This window comes from Ictidomys tridecemlineatus, chromosome 5 (assembly GCF_052094955.1).
Source record: "Ictidomys tridecemlineatus isolate mIctTri1 chromosome 5, mIctTri1.hap1, whole genome shotgun sequence".
Lineage (NCBI taxonomy): Eukaryota > Metazoa > Chordata > Mammalia > Rodentia > Sciuridae > Ictidomys > Ictidomys tridecemlineatus.
In genome coordinates this window covers 45,293,799-45,312,950 of record NC_135481.1, presented here as the reverse complement: position 1 = coordinate 45,312,950, position 19,152 = coordinate 45,293,799, and the positions used below count along the sequence as shown (strand labels likewise).

Genomic DNA, 19,152 nt, shown 5'->3' with positions numbered 1-19,152 from the left:
TCTGTTTTCAAGTTGCTGCCAACTGATTAGAAAATTGTGAATATTTGTGATTCAAGTCTAACATGCCTATGGACAAATTGTACCACATTCCTCCCTGGCAGTTTGCAAACTGTGCCTCAGAACCAAGTCCTCATTTTGGAAAGGGGCCCCTTCTTAATTTTTTCTTTAAGCCCCCCCTTCCACTTACCACACCCTGGGGAGAGAGGGAGCTCAGACATCAAGAACTCAAACCTCAAGTGCCTTTCTTTTGAGGCAGAGGAGAAGGATGCCATCTTAATCCTTTTTGAGGTTATACATTTAATACAAAGTAGAACATAAATGTAGCATAGACACACCTGCAGTGTTTAAGGAATGACTGTTAATCAATACTCATGTACCTAGGTCAGAAAACAAAATATGTTCCAGAAGTCTCCTCTCTGCTATTCTGATCTCATCTCTTCTCTCCTTGAGAATATTAACCATTAAGAATTTTATGATAATTATTCCCTTGCTTCTCTTTATAGGTTTATCTCCTACATCTGTACCCTAAAATAGATTTTCCTATTTTGTACCTTTCATATTTTGAACTGAAATGCATACAAACTTCTGTGATCTGCCTCTTTTGGTCAACATTATGATTAGGAGATTCAGTATGTTTTGGGGTATAATTATAAGTTGTTTGTGCTGCTATATATTATAACTTACTTCTCCATTCTACTGATCATAGATTTTTGGGTTGCTTTCAGTGTTTTGCTACCATTAGCAATATTGTGTAAAAACTATTGTGTATTCTGGGATACAAATGCAAGAGTAGGGTATGTGATATAGTGAAATTGTTTGGCTTATAGAACAGATACATGTTCTACTTTTGCCATTTTCAATTTTCCTAAAATGTTTTTGCGAAGGGGTGGTTTTATCTGAATTGTTTTGTACTGTTATTATCCCAATTCATATCACATAGACAGTGTATATGATTCCTTGTTGCTTCACATGATTTATTGGTTCATACCTACCTAACATTTTCCAATTGAAAATTTCTTTTTTCCCATGATTCTAACCAATATAGAAAGCAGGACACTAGTTAAATTTTTATTAACACAGTCTGCTGTAGGTTGCATTACAGAAGAGAAATCAGATTTTGGAGTTCTCAAGAATCCAGTATTGTCCTTATTTTGATCCATGATCCTGGTCTTCTAATAATAATTCTGGCATTCTTAAAATATAGATCTCTTCCAGATATAAGACTACCATGAGGAAAGCTTTTTGTAATGAAGCATATTTTGATTTTTAGGTATGAAGCTATTCATTATATTCCCATCCTGGCAATATAAATTTTGATAATGAATTGTGTAATTCAGCTATTACCTTGTTAAAAAAACTCTCTTAATAATATAGGATATTTTAACTTTATTCTATTAGTTTTGATTGACAACTTAGTCTTAATGTTATGAAAAGTTATATAAAATGCAAAATAATGATCTCTTCTAAATCTCAAAAGATTTAATTTTTCATATCCTTGCATGTGAAGCAGAGAATGCAAGGTCTTTTGAAATAGATATTTTAAAACTACATTTTTGATCTTCTTCCAGTTATACAATCCAGTAACTGAAAGTTAATTCTCCTTGGTCAGAAGATAGAGTTAATTCATGACCCTGAAACAATTTGCTTTGTCATGATGTGATATTTGTACAGAACTAAAATAGCAGAACAGCACAAACCCTTCTGACTTGTGGGATTTCAAATAAAAAGGTTAAAATGCATTATGCAGCCACATGAATTAGCATAGACCACCATTGTAGCCTGAGGTGCTAGAACAAGACAGGAGCAGTTCTCAGTAATGTAAGCTGTTGAGAAGAAAAAGTCTGAGCATGAAACAAAAAAAAAGGAGCCTTCAGTTCTGTTTCTCCAAGATGCAGAAGTTTAGAAATCCCTGATGCACTATTGCAAATGTGCTACTAGAAGAAAGGGCTATGCAAGGTTCAAAGGACTGGTTATTTCAGACTTATCTAAAGAATCTAGTGTCATAAGGTCTTTGTCATCTCTGTACAGATGATACCATTCTTTGCTGGGATGGTATGAATGGAACCAAGTAAATGAGGCAAGGGAGTGCCTGAAATGCTGTACAAAGTCAAAGCAGGTGGTTCACATTCATGGACTTGCCATTGTGTCGAGATAAACCAAGGAGAAAGAACTTATCATGGTTCTTCTAAAATTTTCAATCTATGGGATTTGATTTTGAAATATATTCCATGTCATAGAAAGATTCAGAAAGTCTTTAATAATTAGTTATGCATATATACTAAGGACTACTATAGTTGCTTGAGAATCTAAGAACAGTGTATTTAATTATATATGTGTATGCTACCTATGTCATAACAGAAAAATTCCACTTACAACAGAATTTGAGAGATATGGAAACTAACGCTACCTCACTATCAAATCAAATAAGCTGAATTTGTCAAAAGACCATGCTCTGGCCAACTGGATTTTGGCTGAAGTGCAAAAATTATTCAGTGGAAGAAGTATAGTTTTTGCAACAAATGGTGCTGGAGCAGTTAGATATCCAAAGACAAAAGGAAGGAAGGAAGGAAGGAAGGAAGGAAGGAAGGAAGGAAGGAAGGAAGGAAGGAAGGAAGGAAGGAAGGAAGGAAGAAAACCTTGACATAACCTTACACCTTAGAGAAAAATTGATCCAAAAATGGATAATAGATTTATATATAAAATGTAAAACTACAAAATTTTATAAGAAAATTCAGGAAAAAATCTTAAGGACTTAGCAAAGAGTTGTAGACATAAGACCAAAAACATGATTCATAAAACTAAAAATTATAAATTGGATAGTAAAATATCTAGAAATTTGCTTTGTGAAAGCTCAGTTAAGAGGATGAAAAGATAACTTACAAACTGAGAGCAAATATTTGCAAATCACATACCTGATGAAGGATTCATATATATAAATACATGAAGAATTCAATGATATCAATAGTGTAAAATAAACCAAAACACTACTATTAAAAAATGGGCAATGAGATACTTTGACCAAAGAGAATACACAGATGGCAAATAAGCATGGGAAAAAACATTTAATTAACATTCTTAGTCATTAGGCAAATTCAAATTAAGACCACGATGTGCCTGTTAATGCAAAACTGTTAAAATAATGAAAACAAAACTGATGACAATACCAAGCTGTAGAAAGGATGCAGAACAACTGGATCTTCCATACATTCACTAATGGGAATGTAAAAGAGTGCATAGGCCTCTCAGGAAAGTAGTTTGATGCTTTCTTAAACTCTAAACATAGATTTATGATACAACCCAGCCATCACATTTATAGGCAATTATCCCAGAAAAAGAAAATTTATATCCATAAAAAAATGTTTATACATGTGATCATAGTAGCTTTATTTGCAATAGCCAAACCTGGAAACAACAAAAATACCCTTAACTATTAAACAAATTGTGGAACATCCTCAACATGGAGTACTACTCATCAATAAAAAAGAACAATGTATTGTTTTACAAAATCATTTGGATGGGTCTCAAGGGTAAAAAAAATTAAAAAGACAATCTCAAAAGATCATATACCATATGACTCTATTTACATAACATTCTTGAAGAGGTAAAATTATAGATATGGAAAACAGACTAGGGCATCCAGGGGTTAGGGATGGTGGAGGAAATGGAAGAGGGTGAACTGTAAGGAAGTAGCATGAGGAAGATGTTTGTGGAGATCAAAGTTCTGAATTTTCACTGCAGTGAGGGTAACACATATCTACACTTCTGACAAACTGTCATAAAAATATGCACACACATTAAACCAATGTAAATTTCCTGCTTTCAATATTGTACCAGAGTTACATAAGGTATTTGGGAAAAATGGATATGTGCTGCCTCTCAACACTATTTTTGCAACTTATTATTTCAAAATAAAAAGTTAAATAAAGGAGGCTATCATCTTGGAGTAATCTATCAGAAGAAGATGATAAACAACTAAGAACATTTAGAGATCCCGATATTCCAAACACTGGATCAAGTTGAAAATTTTCAACCCACCTGCTATAAATATCCAGCACAAATATCTCTGTATTAAGAGTGCTTTCAATTTTTAATTAGCATAACCTGCCCCAATTTCTGCTTCTAGCAATAAAATCCCCCAATTTTCTCCCTTAATCAATTACTGTATAAATTTATTCACTGGTCTATGTCCCATTCTTTGAGCGGCTGTCACATATCCTACATATTCACAAGAGACTTGAAGCATCTGATGGACCTCAGGCCCTACCTAAAGAAATTGGGACTTTTAGTTCCAGGTTGTATTCTGGTACAGGGTTGAAGGAGTGTGGTCTATGGTGACAGGGAGTGAATGTAAAGAAGAGCCAAAGGGCAGTGTCCGGGGCACAAGTGAAGGTTCAAGTGAAGCCAGAGACTAGACAAAAAGCAGAAACTAAGGAAAGGGTATGACAAATGATTGCTGGTGGAGACAGACTGGGGGAATTCCCTGAAGTGCTGAGTGAAGATGGAACTATTAATGATCCTGAGCACATTTAGATGCTTTTAATAATGATGATAATTTTAGTTCTTATCTTATTGAGCATTTATTTTGTGTCAGAGATTATGATACATCCTTTTTCAACTTTACCATGATTTTATGAATTAGGTACACATTATGTCCATTTAGTAAATTAGAGAGCCAAGGCTCAGAAAGTTTAAATCACTTGTTCAAGTCTTTACATCTGGGAAGTGGTAGAAAAGTTGCTCAAAGTACTTTGGTTTGATTCCCCAGCCAATATTATTACCCACTACACTCAGCCCACTTCCTCTCTCATATCCCTGTCTATTAGCTACTTCTATATTAATGTCTACATCGGTATCCATGCCTCGTCTATTTATATCTGTACAATCCATCTCTATATCCATATTTAACAAAATGATAAGGCAGTACATTAAAAATCAGGACCTTGTGAAATAAGAGAATAAAATGAAAGGAAAACTATGGACTGCAACGTTCAGTACAGTGATAAAAAGGGGCAGCTTCAAAGAAGAAAGGAAAATATAGTTGCTCTCAAAGTATATATTGTCTGTTTGCAGCAATAACCTAGAAAGGGCTCATTTTGGAAGGCTTTACAGACAGGATGAATTTGTGCGGTGTCTTTGAGGTAAAGAAGGTACAGTTTGGTGGGAAGAATATGTTCTTCATCAGTGCTTCTCACAGAGGTGCCTCCTTCCCTGGATGTTTAACCGAGGCTTTCAAATTACATTCCTGCTGATTGTGGATCAGCCTCCTGGGGGATGTGGCCTTCTGTTGAGAATTCTGCCTTGATGCACCGTGTGGCTAATGAGTGTACTAATTCGAGTGTACAGGTGGGAGTCTCTCAGGTGTATTGGAAGAAGAAAAGGGCAACACCTGTTCTAGACAAAGACAGTGGAATGAATCATTTATTCCAAAATCATTCAGCATGTGTCATGTGCAAATGTAACATGAGATGAACAATGAAGTGCACACTGTGTTGGGGAAGGTAGGTGAGAACGAAGTACTGCTGCACACCTGGCTGGCTATGTGTTGGCTTTGCACGTGTTTTTTCCCCATCATCCCCACCACAACTTTGTGAAGTAGGAGTAATGCTCGTTTCACAGGTCAGGAATCAGGCTCTTGGAGATTAAGGAATTTTCTCAAGGTAATTGCAACCACAAAGTCCCAGGAGAGAATGAAAGGCAGATGCATTCTGTCTCTAACCTAGTTTATTCCCACATTGAATTCCTTGTAAACAGTGGCTCTGGAGCACAACTAGGGAGGAGTATCAAAATCAACACAATTAAAACCACTCTCCTGAGGAGTTTATAACCAAACTGTAAGATGGAGACCAGATTTAAAATAATATAAGCTGCCAAAAGAGAAGAGCAGCTGTTGTTATTCTGCAGGGACTAGGGCTTGGTATATTGCAGAAGGTGCAGAAGCAGCAGCATTTGAGCTGAGTCGAGAAGGCTAGATAAGATTGTGACAGATATTAGTGCATGGAAGAGACATTCCTATGGGTAGTGGTGTGTTCTAGAATGACTTTCAGAGACTTGAGATGACTGCAATTTATCTGGACAAGGTTTGGACTTCGATCATGGAAGAGTGAATTGACTGTGAGGTTCAGAAATGGACAGATCTGAAGTCAAGTACATATCTTTATTGATGTCTTTCCATTCCATATCCTGTCTCATATTCTTAGGAAACACACAGAATATTAATCAGCTTTCCATCATTGTGACAAAACACCTAAGATAAATCATTTTAAGGGAGGAAAGGTTTATCTTGGCTCATGGGTAGAGGTTTCAGTCCATAGTCTACTGATCGCATTGTTGCTGGGTCTGTTATGAGCCAGAAAATGATGGAGAAGAATGTGGTAGAGCAAAGCTGCTCTCTTCATGGTGGCCAGGATGCAGAGGGAGTGGCCCAAAACCAGAGATAAGGTGCATCTTTCAAGGGCACACCTCCAAGAACCTACTCATTCTAATGAGACCCCCACATTCTAAGTTTCTCCACCTGCCTATGCCCCATTAAACTATGAATCCATAAATGGATTAATCCATTGACGAGGTCAAAACTTTCATGTCTCAATCACCTCCCCAGAGTCCCACCTCTGAACACACCTGCCTTGGGGACTAAGCCTACACATGAGATTTTGAGGGACATTTCAGTTCCAAACTATAACAAGGAGGAATTCAGGAAAGCTTCATAGAACAACATTGGTGTATGTTAAATTCCCTTTGCTGTTCCAGTAATTTAAGATCTTAAAAAATAAAGGGGGAGTTCTGAAGGAGTGGGAATCTGGACAAAACACTCCTCTTCCTTTATTCCTGCTCCCCCTCCACATACTCCACCTTTGAAACATGAGATCCTTCCTTTCCAATGACTTGGCAGTGCCAGTTTGGGGGAAACAAAGGAGTTTGTTTTGCAGCTCCCAGATTCCAATTTGTAGAGATTTGAGGACTTACTTAGCCCACGAATAAGACTTCACTCAGAACATTGCCGGCATTCCTACTTAGGAGATCTTAGATGCATTGAATAGAGATGCATGGTTTGGATTTGGGGGCAGAAATTTGTGAAGATGCCACACAGAGATCATGGAAGAGAAGTGAGAGTGATCACAATTATTGCTAGGCCTAGAGATTTGGGAGAATGAAACCACAATCCATAGAGTCGATTACTGCTTCAGAAGAGATTTACACTGGGCCTGGAAATTTGTTCCATAGATCTTATTGCTGTTTGAGAAGACCTCTAAACTGTCCAAAAGTTCTGAACTCTGCTCCCAATCTGCTACAGGCATGAGGAGGTACTGTTGCCACCCCAACCATCCCTACTCACTATGACATGCTGCCCCACCCAGCTGGAGAGGACATTCCCCCCTATATTTGGAAAACTCAGTCAGCCAGGAAATGTTTTTTTTTTTTTCCTGGAAGTTCTGATATCAATTGGAAATCTCTGTTGGGAGCAGAGGAAATCTCAGTTGGGAAAAGAAAGGTGAGTTCAGAGTGCATCACCACAGCCTGAGGTGCCTTGTGTGCAAAAAAGTGCAGGAAAAAAGAGAGAAATGTAGGGAAGGGGATCAAAGGAAAAGAAGGTAAAAGAAGGAATTTAAAAAGGAGGTTAAAAAAAAAAAAGCTCAATGCTCAGAGAAAAGAAGATGCAATGTGAAAAGAGAAAGGTTTTGGCAGTCAGCCTTTTTTAGATTGAATTTGGTACTGCACTTCCTGTTTTGGTGCAGTGGTTAGGAGACGGCCCCTTCAGACCTTGATATTTGTCTCTTCCTTCTAGCAACTGTCATCTTGTTGCTTGTGCTGCTGTTTCTGGATCAAGTTGGCATATGATATCCAGAGCTTGCCTGAAAGTAGGAGGGCAATAGACTAACAGAAATCAGGCATTTTCCTCCCTGTTTCCATGAAAGTTTTGGTTAAAAATAAAGTGTCAATGCATTTGTAGACATGCATGAGTACCCCCAATACTTTGCCCAATGGGACAAATATAGACAAGAAAGGGAAAAGATAGAGTGAATTCTTTTGAAAAATGAAAAAGATTTCAATATTTCAGTGGGATTCATTTATGAGATCTTAAACTATGATCTAGTTTGCTGAAATGTTGCAATTGATGCTAGAAAGTGAAGGAATAAAGGCTTTGGTCTCTTCTTGGCTCTATCTTGCCTGATCACAGGGTTTAACTTGTACCTGCTCCTTCCTGGACCAGTCACTGGTCAGAACAATAGGTCCTTCATTTCCACAACAAATGTGTATGTTAACATTTTAGGAAATCTACAATGGAAGAACTTGGACAGAATCCATTGGATGATGGGCGAGTATCAGGAACAATAATGGAATTCAGGAGAGGAACCACTGTGTTATGATAATCAGCCTCATCTGTGCTGAACATAATTCCCCTCAGTACTGGGGAGGTTTCTTAGGGAGAAGTAACTTTGGTTTTATTCCTGTACTTCATGAGACTATATTCACAGGGTTTAAAGTCATAGCAAATTGCTGTGTCTTACACAGCAAATTGGTCCTGTTTGTGGGGGAAAAAAATCCAACCCCCTCCTTGCCTTCTACCCAGCCTAGACTCCTGCCTGAGTTAGAAGACTTTCAAGTTTGTAATAAAAGGAGACTGAAGAAACTTCTCTCCCTTGCAGATCTTTAAATGCTTTCTAGGTTTTGCTTGGATTCCACATACCCCATCTAAAGTTTTCAAGAACAAGTCAGTCAGAGTATAACTATTCATATGAAAAATCTTTTATTTTGCTTCATGAAATATTTGTGCTTTAATGGGTTTCACTTACAGTATTTAGTATTAAAGTGCAATTTGATTTTGAGGAATTTATGCAAAACACTATAGGAAAATCAATTTATCATAAAGAGCTGGCTAGGCTTGCTGACAACAGGAGATGGGAATGGATGAGATTAGAGGGGAAAGTCTTCTTGATTTTTTTGTTTCCTGTCCTGAATTTAGTAAAGAAGAGGATTTTCCTGTAGGCACAAGATGATGGACATACCAAACTTAGAAATGACAAAGCAGAATCTTGACTACCTGAACTCAGACCTTGAAAAAGACCTGCTGAGACTGGATGAGGCAAATCAGGTTCTTCTCAAACAAATTCAGGAGAAAGAAGAAACTATTCAAAGGTCAGGCTTTGCTTTGCGGTTGGTTGGAAAGAAGGGCTCCATGGATGCCCCTTGGGTTAGAGAGAAGGTGGGAGGAAGGTTTGCTTTCTTGGTGGCCAGTCTTGCCCCTTATTTAAATTCTGAAACATGAACTGTAGTACCGTCAAAGGGTTTATCCAGGGACTTTGTGTTTATTTTCTCCACATTTGATTGCCGTTGCAATATGTAACTGCTCCTGCTCTCTAAGTCTGGCTGGGAGTGGCTTCTCAAGATGGGGCCTCCACAGCTTCCTTAGGACTGGGGCACACCTGGGTGACTTTATATTTTTCAGTCTGGAAAGAGATATCACCCTGTCAATAGGACAAGCCAAAGAGAGGGAGGAGTTAAACCAGATCATATTTGAGAAGGAGGATACTCTGAGGAACCTGGAACTAGAGTCAGCAAAGCTGGTAAGGAGCCCTCTGGTGGAGAAAGACCATAGGAGTCCTTTGTGCCTATTTTTCCACTCTCTTTCCCAGGGGACCATCATGTGCTCATCACTTCTGCATCTGTAGAAATTGCAGTGGTTTAAGAGTGAAGTGCTCAGCACGGAGTTGAGGTCTGGGCTCTGTCTCAGATCTGCAAACATGAGGCCCAGAGTGCACTTTTCCCACAAGACACACTCATTTCTTGATGATTTGAGTGGTCGAGTGAGGGGAAAGGTACAAGAGCAGGGCACATTTGTCCCTTTTACCTCCTTCTTCCTATAGGAAAAAACAAATAAGATCCTCAGCAACAATGTGATGGAGCTTCAGAACAAGGTAAGGGGTGGATTCTGGGTTTGGGTGTCCTAGGATCCCTAGCACACTACCTGCTCAAGAGAAAGGTGGGCAGTCCCAGTGCGGTGGTACATGCCTGTATTAATCCCAGCGGCTCAGGAGGCTGAGACCAGAAGGACCATAAGTTCAAAACCAGCCTCGCAACTTTTCGAGACCCTAAACAACTCAGCAAGATCCTGTCTCTAAATAAAATATATATAAAAAAGAGCTGGGGATATAACTCAGTGAGTTCAATCCCCAGTACCAAAAAGAGGAGGGGGGCAGGTGGGATGGGAACATGAGAAATGAGTCCTATGCACAACTCAGAATGTGGAAATACATAAGTACTCTAACAGAAGGGCTGTTTTCCACTCGGCAGAGTCCACCCTGGAAACCAGGATCATTTCTTAGGAATCCCAGTAGAATTGTCATCTTCCTGAACTAATTCAGGATCTGAGTTAGTAGTCCCATCGTGCAGCCTGGGACCCCTGACTCTACCACTGGACCATGTTTTTATGTTTGTGTGTCTTACTAAGTTCACAGTTTTTGGAATACATTTCAGATTTCAAGATTTAAGAATGTTGAGTTTGATAACAGTGCCCAAAACCAGATTTTAGAAGAATTGAAGGTGAGTAGAACAGCAAACCTAGAGATTTTCTGGGAGATGTATCACTGCCAGGCACTTGGAGAAATTATTTCTCTTAGGCAAGGTGGCAAGGTGCAGAGGAGGCCTCTGTGCTTATCAGAGGTGAGCAGGTGGCCTTTATTCCCTCTACTTAATCCCATGTTTTGCAGGGACATTATTAGTTATACTAGTATCAGAGAGGACTACAGTGCCACCTGGTGGAGGGAATTATAACACAGGCCTCATCACGCATTAATAAAATGCATGTTCTGAATGTCCACTGGGACATGTTCTCAAGAAGTTTGTGATCTTAGTGAGGATACTCTAACACCGGTATTCGAGCAGGAAGAAATAGTAACTACCACAATTATATAAGAGTGTGTTAATCATCTCATCTGACTTTCCAAGCAATGTCTCACAGGCCAAATAAGTTTTATTTTGAAACGTATTTTATTATCTTTTCCCTCTAGTAAAAGGTAAACCAATGTGATCATAAATTTTTGAAACTATGTTGTTTATAACCCAATGTCTAGAGTAAAGGCTGGTACATAGTAAATCCCAATAAATGTTTGTTGAATGAAAGAATAAGTTGTACTCCCAATAGGGGCAAACACCCTACTGGGAAACTGCAGATTCTTGTGATGAATATTGCAACTTGGTTTAGCTCACTGTGCCAGAGTCCTACTGATCTTAGCGTTTGTATGAAAAGGAGAAGCAAGCTTTCTGTTTTGCTCCCTGTGTATGCAGAAGTCATGGTGTGCACCCTGCAGACTATGACTGGAGGAGGGAGGATGGGTAGGCTCCACGAGGAATCAGTCTCCTGAGGTTTCAATGTCAGCTCTGCCCCTAAGAGACTTAGACAAGTTATGTACTTAATTTCTTTTTGACTTTGTTTCCTCATCTGTAAAATTAGAGTAATAATCATGCCTACCCTACATTAGCCTCCCATGTCCACAACACAAGATAACCATTATTATCATGCATTCTACTCCTCTGGAGCAGGTGATTTTTACACATTTGTCTTGCACAAAGAAATGCTATTAACTTTCTGCTGTCCCTTGTCTTCCATAGGTGAGACTGCAGAAGTCATCAGAGTCCTGTGCAGAGCAGGAGAAAGAAATGATTAAGGTAGAGCAGTGTCACCAACCTGAGCGTCTACCCAGGATTAGAATAGGAGGGAACTCTCAGGGTCTTAAAAACAGAACCATTTGGAAGCAAGGGAGGGGGAGGTACAAGAACATCTGGCAAGTGAATTTCCAGCTCACATGCAAATGGCAAGAAAGAGCACTTCCATTAGAAGTACTGCTCTTCCCATTTCTTAAACATTTCCCACCCTAGATACCACTGTTGAATCCCAGTCCTAATTGCCCTATACCATCCCCTGGCTGTTTCTGGCGAGTTCCTTTTCTCAGAATTAGATCCTGTGTGAACGATGAGATCACTTCTTTGTGAGGTGGTTGTTTTCCTTTCAAGTCAGGAGTTGCTAGGTAACCAGCCAAGTGTCCAGTGCCCCAGGTAGGTTTCAGGGAACAGCTTAGTTCTGATTTAACTCATGAAGCTTGTTAATTTCCTTCTCTTTCTAGCTAGAGAGTGACTACCAATCTGTGTATCAGCTCTGCAAGGACCAGGCCCACTACATAAAGGTACTCCACCTCCAGAAGAAATCAGAGTAGAGGCAGTTTCCCCCAGGACCACGGGATGCTTGGTTTCTCCTTAGGCTGGGATCTGCCTTTTAAGCAATCGCAGCAACAACAAAACAGATGTATGTTAAGGATTCGGTCTTTATTTTGAAAAATGCAGTCTTTTTCTTAATGTATCTAGTAACTCTGCAAGGCTGATACTGTCATGAGGAAGAGAACACCGAGGTCTCAAAGACTTAGGGAGCATTGCTGGGGAGCTCATGTGTCAGCACTGGGATTTGGGTTCAAGCAGGGCCCAGAGTGAGGGCTCCTACTGTTCATGTAGATCCATCCTGGTTTCTACCGTCTCCTTAGTTTTTATTAGATGTTTCCCTACTTTGTTCATACCCATGCATGTTTAGAATATTGTGAGTTATTCTCATTGAAATAAAATATCAAAATTCTCATTTATGATATCTCCTCCCCCACTCCCCGTGGGAAGAAATACCAGGAAATTCTGAGGAAGATGGAAAAGGAAGAAGAAATGCTGTTGCTTGAAAAAGAAATGTAAGTCTGGAAAAGTGACCACCCTGATGGGCTGAGGCGACAGTCCTGGGAGATCCCTGAAGGGGGGAGTAGTTGATGAACCGTTCTCAGGATAGTTGGTGTCACTGTGTAAATGACCTCCAGCCACTCTTTCCCAGCAGCCTCGACTCCAGGTTCTAGACTGGAAAATCACCAGCATTCGGGCTTCTCTTTCGCCCTCCTCAGTAACTGGTATTTAGAAAGTCTCTTTTTTATGTTCCTTTCACATATCTTCAGTTGACTGAAGCAACATTCAGAGAGGAAGAATCCTAGTTAAAAAGAGGCCCAGAAATGTTTCTCCATGTGGGTGTGCTCTCCCCTTTCCCAGGACACACACAGTGGACCACTGGACTGACCAGAGGCCCCAGTCATGCCCTTTTAAACTCCGTGTCTTGGACTTGCATGTCTCAGGACTCATCACACTTTCCGGCGATACTTTTTAATTGTATTAAGTATCATAGTCATAGACTGCACAAATCTTAAGTATATAGCTTGATGAATTTTTATACACAGATGCACACTTAATACCACCCTCTCGTTGAAATAAAATATCAAAATTCTCATTTATGGGTAGAACATTTTGAGCACCCTAGATTTCTCCCTTAGATCCTCCTCCCAGTCAGTACTCCTTGCAAAGGTAACACTAACAATTACTCTTTTATTGTTTTGAAACTCTATTCTTGAACATTGCATAAATTCAGTATGTACTCTCTTTTGTGTCTTTCACTGAGATTCCCTTACGTTGCTTTTCGTGTGGCTGTAGAGTATCCCACTGTATGAGTACAGCACATTGATCTAGTTTTGATGAACAGGTTGATTATTTCAAGTTTGGGGACAGTAAAATACAACTGTTATAAATGTTCTTTTTCTTTTCTGTTTTAAGTAAGCATTCTTGTTCTTGCCATTTGGTGGACCTATCCACTCATTTCTCTCCAGTCACTGGGTACACATCTCTTTTTACTTGATAAGCCCGACAATTTTTACAGTGTCTGCACTGATATCCTTCCCACAAAACTGTACAAACATTCTAATTGCTCTGCATCCTCACTTTCAATTAGTATTGACAGTCTGTTTGATTTTAACCATTCTGGCAGGAGGTATAGTGATACACAATTTTATTATATTAATGTAATTAATGAGTACTAATGATGTTATATGGCTTCCCAAATGCTTCTTGGAAATTTGGCTGTCCATTTACATGACATATCTTTTGCCTATATTTGGGATATTTTGGTCTTTTATCATTAATTTAGAGGAGTTTCTTGTATTTTTTTTTCCTTTTACCTTTTTGTAAAGTGTACTGCATTCTATTCTCTGGCTTTTCTTTTTTAATTTCTTAATGGAAGTTTTGGATAAACATTAGTTCTTCATTTAAAGGACATGTAAGCCATAAAATTTATCAGTACTTTATTACCTAATGCTTTTTATAGGCCATAATAGGACTATTCTCCTGTGATTCCACCAAGATTTATTTCATTGTTTTACCTTTTACACTTACATTTACTTTCATCTGGAATTTCTTTTTTTTTTTCTGTGTCCAAATGGTCCAGCACCATTTATTGAAGAGAGAGTGAATTTATAGAGGAGCCTTATTTTATATATTAGGTGACGTATATGTGTGAGTCTGTTTTTTGAATATCTTATTCTGTACCATTAGTCTCCATCTCTATCCTTGTGTCAGCACTATACTGTTTTTTTGTTTGTTTGTTTTTGTTTTGGAACCAGGCTTTAAACTCAGGGGCACTCGACCACTGAGCCACATCCCCAGACCTGTTTTTATTTTACTTAGAGAAAGGGTCTCACTGAGTTGCTGAGCGTCTCGCTTTCACTGAGGTTGGCTTTGAACTCGTGATTCTCTTGTCTCAGCCTCCCGAGCTATTGGGATTATAGGTGTGTATCACTGTGCCCAGCTATTATACTGTTTTAATTATTGTAGCTTTATACTTGGCCTTGATATATGGTAACTTAATTTCTGTAACTTTTTAACTTTTTGAGATTATCTTGGCTCTTCTTGGCCCCTTGAATTTCAATATAAATTATAAAATTGATTTTTCAATTTCTACCAGAAAAACCATTACTGAAATTTTGAATGGAATATATAGATAAATTTGGAAGATAATTGGCATCTAAATAATAGTTTTCTAAGTGCATGAAAGTTTTTAGGTCTCCATTTATTTAAATCTTTTCAAATTTCACACAATAATATATTGTTGTTTTCTCTATCGTGTTCTAATGAATCTTTCATCAGATTTATTTCTAGGTATTTGGTTGTTTCATGCTACTACAAATGATATGTTTATTTGGTTTTCTGATTACTGCTATAGTAATACAGTTGACTTCTTTACATTTATTAAATGTATATCTGTCAATCTTTCTAAATCCATTTATTCTAATACTTTGTAGGTTTTTTGGGGGGCTTTTATCTATGAAGAATGACACGTATGTTTTTTCCTCTTTAATCTTTATATCTTTTTATTGCTTTTTCTTGTTTTGAATGCATCAGCTATGACTTTGTAATACAGGCTGAGGGGACACACTTGACACTGGACTTAGGGGTGAAGTATTAACTTAGTCACCAGGATGCACATGTGCCCTGTGACTTGCTTGCACACACTTTTATCAGATTAAGACTCTTTTATTTAGAGCGTCCTTTGTGTTTTCAGCATGGCAGATATTAAGTTTAGTTCAGTGCTCCTGTGGTATCTATTAAAAGGATCATGTTTTTTCCCTGCAAAGTGTGCCAGTCTCCCCTTCAAGTTTGAGAGATCTGGAACTCCAACTTCCGCTCCCCAGCAATACCTTTGATCAACTCTTGAGCACTTTCTGTATTCTTTGAGGTTTTTTTTTGTGTGTGTGTGTGTGTGTGTGTGCGATCTTGAGATACCTGTGTACAGCTTAGGAGCTGGCCACCACATCAAGAAGACCTCCCTTGAATTTTTCCCCTCCATCGCAGTCACTTTTGTCTTAAACTCCACCTCTGACTCCTCAGTCAATTGATGCTGCCACTGGCTGCGTGGACTCTGTTCCCTGGCTCATCACACGTTGGCAAATGTCCTTGCGGGGGGTGTAGGGGCTTGGATTAATGAGGAGCTCCTCTTCGTGGGCTTTACTTCTGACTGAATTCGCCTGTGTATTCAGACAGCTGTTGTGCATTTTGTCCAGTTGCCTTTGGAAGTCGGCCCATTTAACACAAGCTACCTCATTATGGTAAGAATCAGGAGTCTGTGCTATTTCTCCCCTTTCTCCTCTAGTTCATGATCATAAAAAGAAATTCCTATTTAAAAAAAAATAAAAGACTGGGTCAGGATTTACTGGGATTGACTCTCCAGCAGAAAATAACTATAGATTCTAAATGAGAACAAAAAGCAACAAATAAACAAATAGTGATCAGAAGACACCGGGGAATGAATAAGGATGGCAGATTCTAGAGAGGAGTTGACATTGGGAAGAGGAGAACCACAGGAGGTTTTTTTCCATTTTTATAGCTTCTAGCCTGTGGGTAAACTGCCCAAGTGTGTATATAAGGGGCAGCTAAAACCAAGAGAAAACCTGAAATCTTTCTGTGTTAAAAGAAAAGAGAATAGAGTTCCGGGGAGCCACAGGTGCTGGAAAGAAACTAGAGAGCCAAACAAGGGGAGTTCTAAATTCTGCCCCTAAACTCTGCTCAGATCTCTGGCCAATCTCTAGGCCAAGCACGCTCAGGGCTGTCTGTAGGCAGCACAGCTGAGGAGGTAAGATGTGAACTGACATTTGAGCTGCTCGGAAAGACAGGCTTTGAGGTTTGAATACAACATCAGGCAACATCAGGCTTTGTCTTCACAGATGGTCTTTCTCTTGTAAACGGATCACATTTTCCTAGTTTTTTTGTATGCTGAGTGATTATGAATTTTGACTGTTGGGCGTTGTGTTTGTTTGCTTTGTGCAGTACGGAGAACCAAATGCTGGGGTGCTCTCCCACTGACCTACATGCCTAGCCCTTCGTATTTTATTTTGAGACTGGGTCTAAGTTGTTGAGGCTGGCCTGGGACTTGTGATCCTCCTACTTCAGCCTCATGAGTTGCTGAGAATTACAGGTGTGTGCCTCTGCACCTGGCTAGCATGTTGAACATTGTGAATGTTAATCAATATCTAGTAAACAAAAATCAGACACATTGAATGTGTTAGAAAAGCAGATTTTACCAGGCCCTCAGATTATGTTACATGACTTTTTATTCTGATCCTGTTTTTTTTTTTATTTTAACCTTTTGACTCTGACCTTTTTTTCCCCCCAGATCCAAAGCCCAGAAAAACTCTTCCCAAATAGTGAAGCCTGGGTCAATTCTAGTAGAGACCATCCAAAGCAATATGGTAAGGCTTACCTCTCTAAATTTAGGGCTTCTCCTGTTCTCCCCTCTCCTCTGTTTGCTCCCCTCTTCTTTTTAATAACTTAATAAATGAGGCTTAATGCCCTGATTGCCACCATGGCATCTAGGAGGTGGCAGAGTCAGGATTGGAACCTGGGCAGCCTGACCCAGGATCTCTGCTCCCAGCCACCCTGTTATACTGCCTTTGTGTGAGCACGGGACATTCACAGCTTTGGTTTTTATTGCTTCCCACAGGAGAAAGCCATCAAAAAGAAACACAAGAGGATCTTTTGGTACAGGTAAGTGGCAGAATCTTGGGTTTGACCTTGTCAGGCCACATTCACTCTACAGGTGACCTGACAAAGGAATAGGTAGAAACATACCCATGAAACAGAACACATTGGGCAGCCCCAGATTTCTTCCAACCCTTCCTTTCTCAACACAGTTTTAACACCAGAGCCACAGAGCTATAAATAGCTGGAGAGGAGTTAGTGGCTATTGCTACTCAAAGTTCTGCATTTAGAAGACTAGGTGTTGCATTTCACTTTACTTTCCCATTAATGACCCTCAGTATGACCTCTTCTTATTTTCTTGGTTCTGAACATGGTAACCTTCTACTCTACTCTCTTGGAAAGAGAATTCAGGGTGCTTTCTTCTCTTGCTGCTTCTCCTCCACTTTTAGAGGCAAAAAGAACACTACTTGAACTCTGCACCTTTTCATTTTTAATTTTTGAAATAAGGAGACTGATTCTGAAGTGCTTCTCTGTATTGTACTTTTGTGAAAAGCTCCAGTTTATGTTATTTCTCCACAATCAAAGACTTAAGGTCTAAGACCACTGGTCAGGGTAGAATTGGCATATAAGAAAACACACACACATTTTATTGTTTGAGTTGGTTCAGTTTGGTATTGTGTGTGTAGAAAAAGCCAGTCCTCATCATTTTGCCTGGATGTCAATGTCAGAGATGGCTAAATCTTCCTTTACACCCTAAAGCTGCTTACTGTGGAAGACCTGGAGAGGGCTAATGGCAATGAGGCTCACAGTGTGACTGCTCTCAATTTTTTCCAATAACCTCAAAATGCCTGCCCCACATATGGTACCCAGAAAGTCATCTTTTTTTGGACTTCCAACTTTCCATATGATCATCTACTTATTCTATTGGGGGAATTAAAATGTCGGGGGTGGGGGGCTGTATTCAATTCCTGTCTGCTACCTCACTCTTTTTCTGCATTTACCTGTCTCCCACTGTACCCTTATTCCTTGCTTTTCCCCATTAGATTTTGCCTGAAGAAAACAATTCTCAAGCCATTTATGAGTGTGAGGTTCACCTCCCACTTCTTGACCTTGGGCTGTCCCTTTCTCCCATGCTAATGATGACTGTCTTGTTGCAGGCATTTCCGTGGTTTTGTCTTCATGGTCATGATCTTCATTAGGCTGCTGGGTTATGTGTTTTTCCACCTGCAGTACATAAACCCAGACCTTCTTGTGGATGCCCTGCCCCTGATGATGAGTAGGAGCAGTTTGAAGAGGCTAAGGGATATCTTATTTCCCTTCCTCACTCTAGAAGTGGATGAAGTTCTACCGCACTAATCTGGGGTGATCACTGCACCTCACACTACCCCTAAGAGGAGGAGCTGTGGCTGTGGCCTTGTATTAGAGGTGTGGGCCGGGAAGGAGGTAGAAGTCTTCACCCCAGAGCTGCTACTTGATATCCAATCTTTTCTTTTCTTTTTTTGCTTTCCCTCTGGAGTATCTCTCTTTCAAATAAAGAATATGTTTGACCAGAGTTCACCATATTGGTTTTGTGAGTCCTGGGGCGTTACTATGCACTCATGGGTTCTACATGTGCTGTTGAGAAAAGTTAAACCTAAGACAAGATAATATAAATTCTCCCAGGGTTTTTTGTTTGTTTGTTTGTTTTTTAGTAAACAACAGGTTAATTTGTTAGATTCTTCAGTCTCTGCTTTGGCATTGCTAGGGGCATGAAATTGAGAACCACCAATGTGGATATAAGTCTTGCTCCCTTCTACCATTTAATAACACATTATCTTCCTACAGCTCTTTTTATGT

The 19,152-nt window shown here is 39.4% G+C and overlaps 1 protein-coding gene across 2 annotated transcripts; it reads left to right on the top strand.

The window, feature by feature from the left end:
• Positions 1–8,279: 8,279 nt before the first annotated feature.
• LOC101957089 (transmembrane and coiled-coil domain-containing protein 5B) lies at positions 8,280–18,866 on the top strand. 2 transcript variants are annotated; one of them, XM_078048964.1, is made up of 12 exons: positions 8,280–8,314; positions 8,986–9,135; positions 9,446–9,563; positions 9,864–9,940; positions 10,162–10,196; positions 10,532–10,539; positions 11,608–11,664; positions 12,120–12,179; positions 12,658–12,722; positions 17,012–17,087; positions 17,339–17,382; positions 18,474–18,866. In XM_078048964.1, the coding sequence occupies exons 1-12, from the start codon at positions 8,280–8,282 to the stop codon at positions 18,670–18,672; spliced, it is 924 nt and encodes a 307-aa protein (XP_077905090.1). In that variant the 3' UTR covers positions 18,673–18,866. The 2 variants fall into 2 exon arrangements, with proteins under 2 accessions (XP_077905090.1, XP_077905089.1); XM_078048963.1 differs by lacking the exon at positions 10,162–10,196 and having other exon boundaries at positions 9,864–9,914; positions 10,474–10,539.
• Positions 18,867–19,152: the final 286 nt, after the last annotated feature.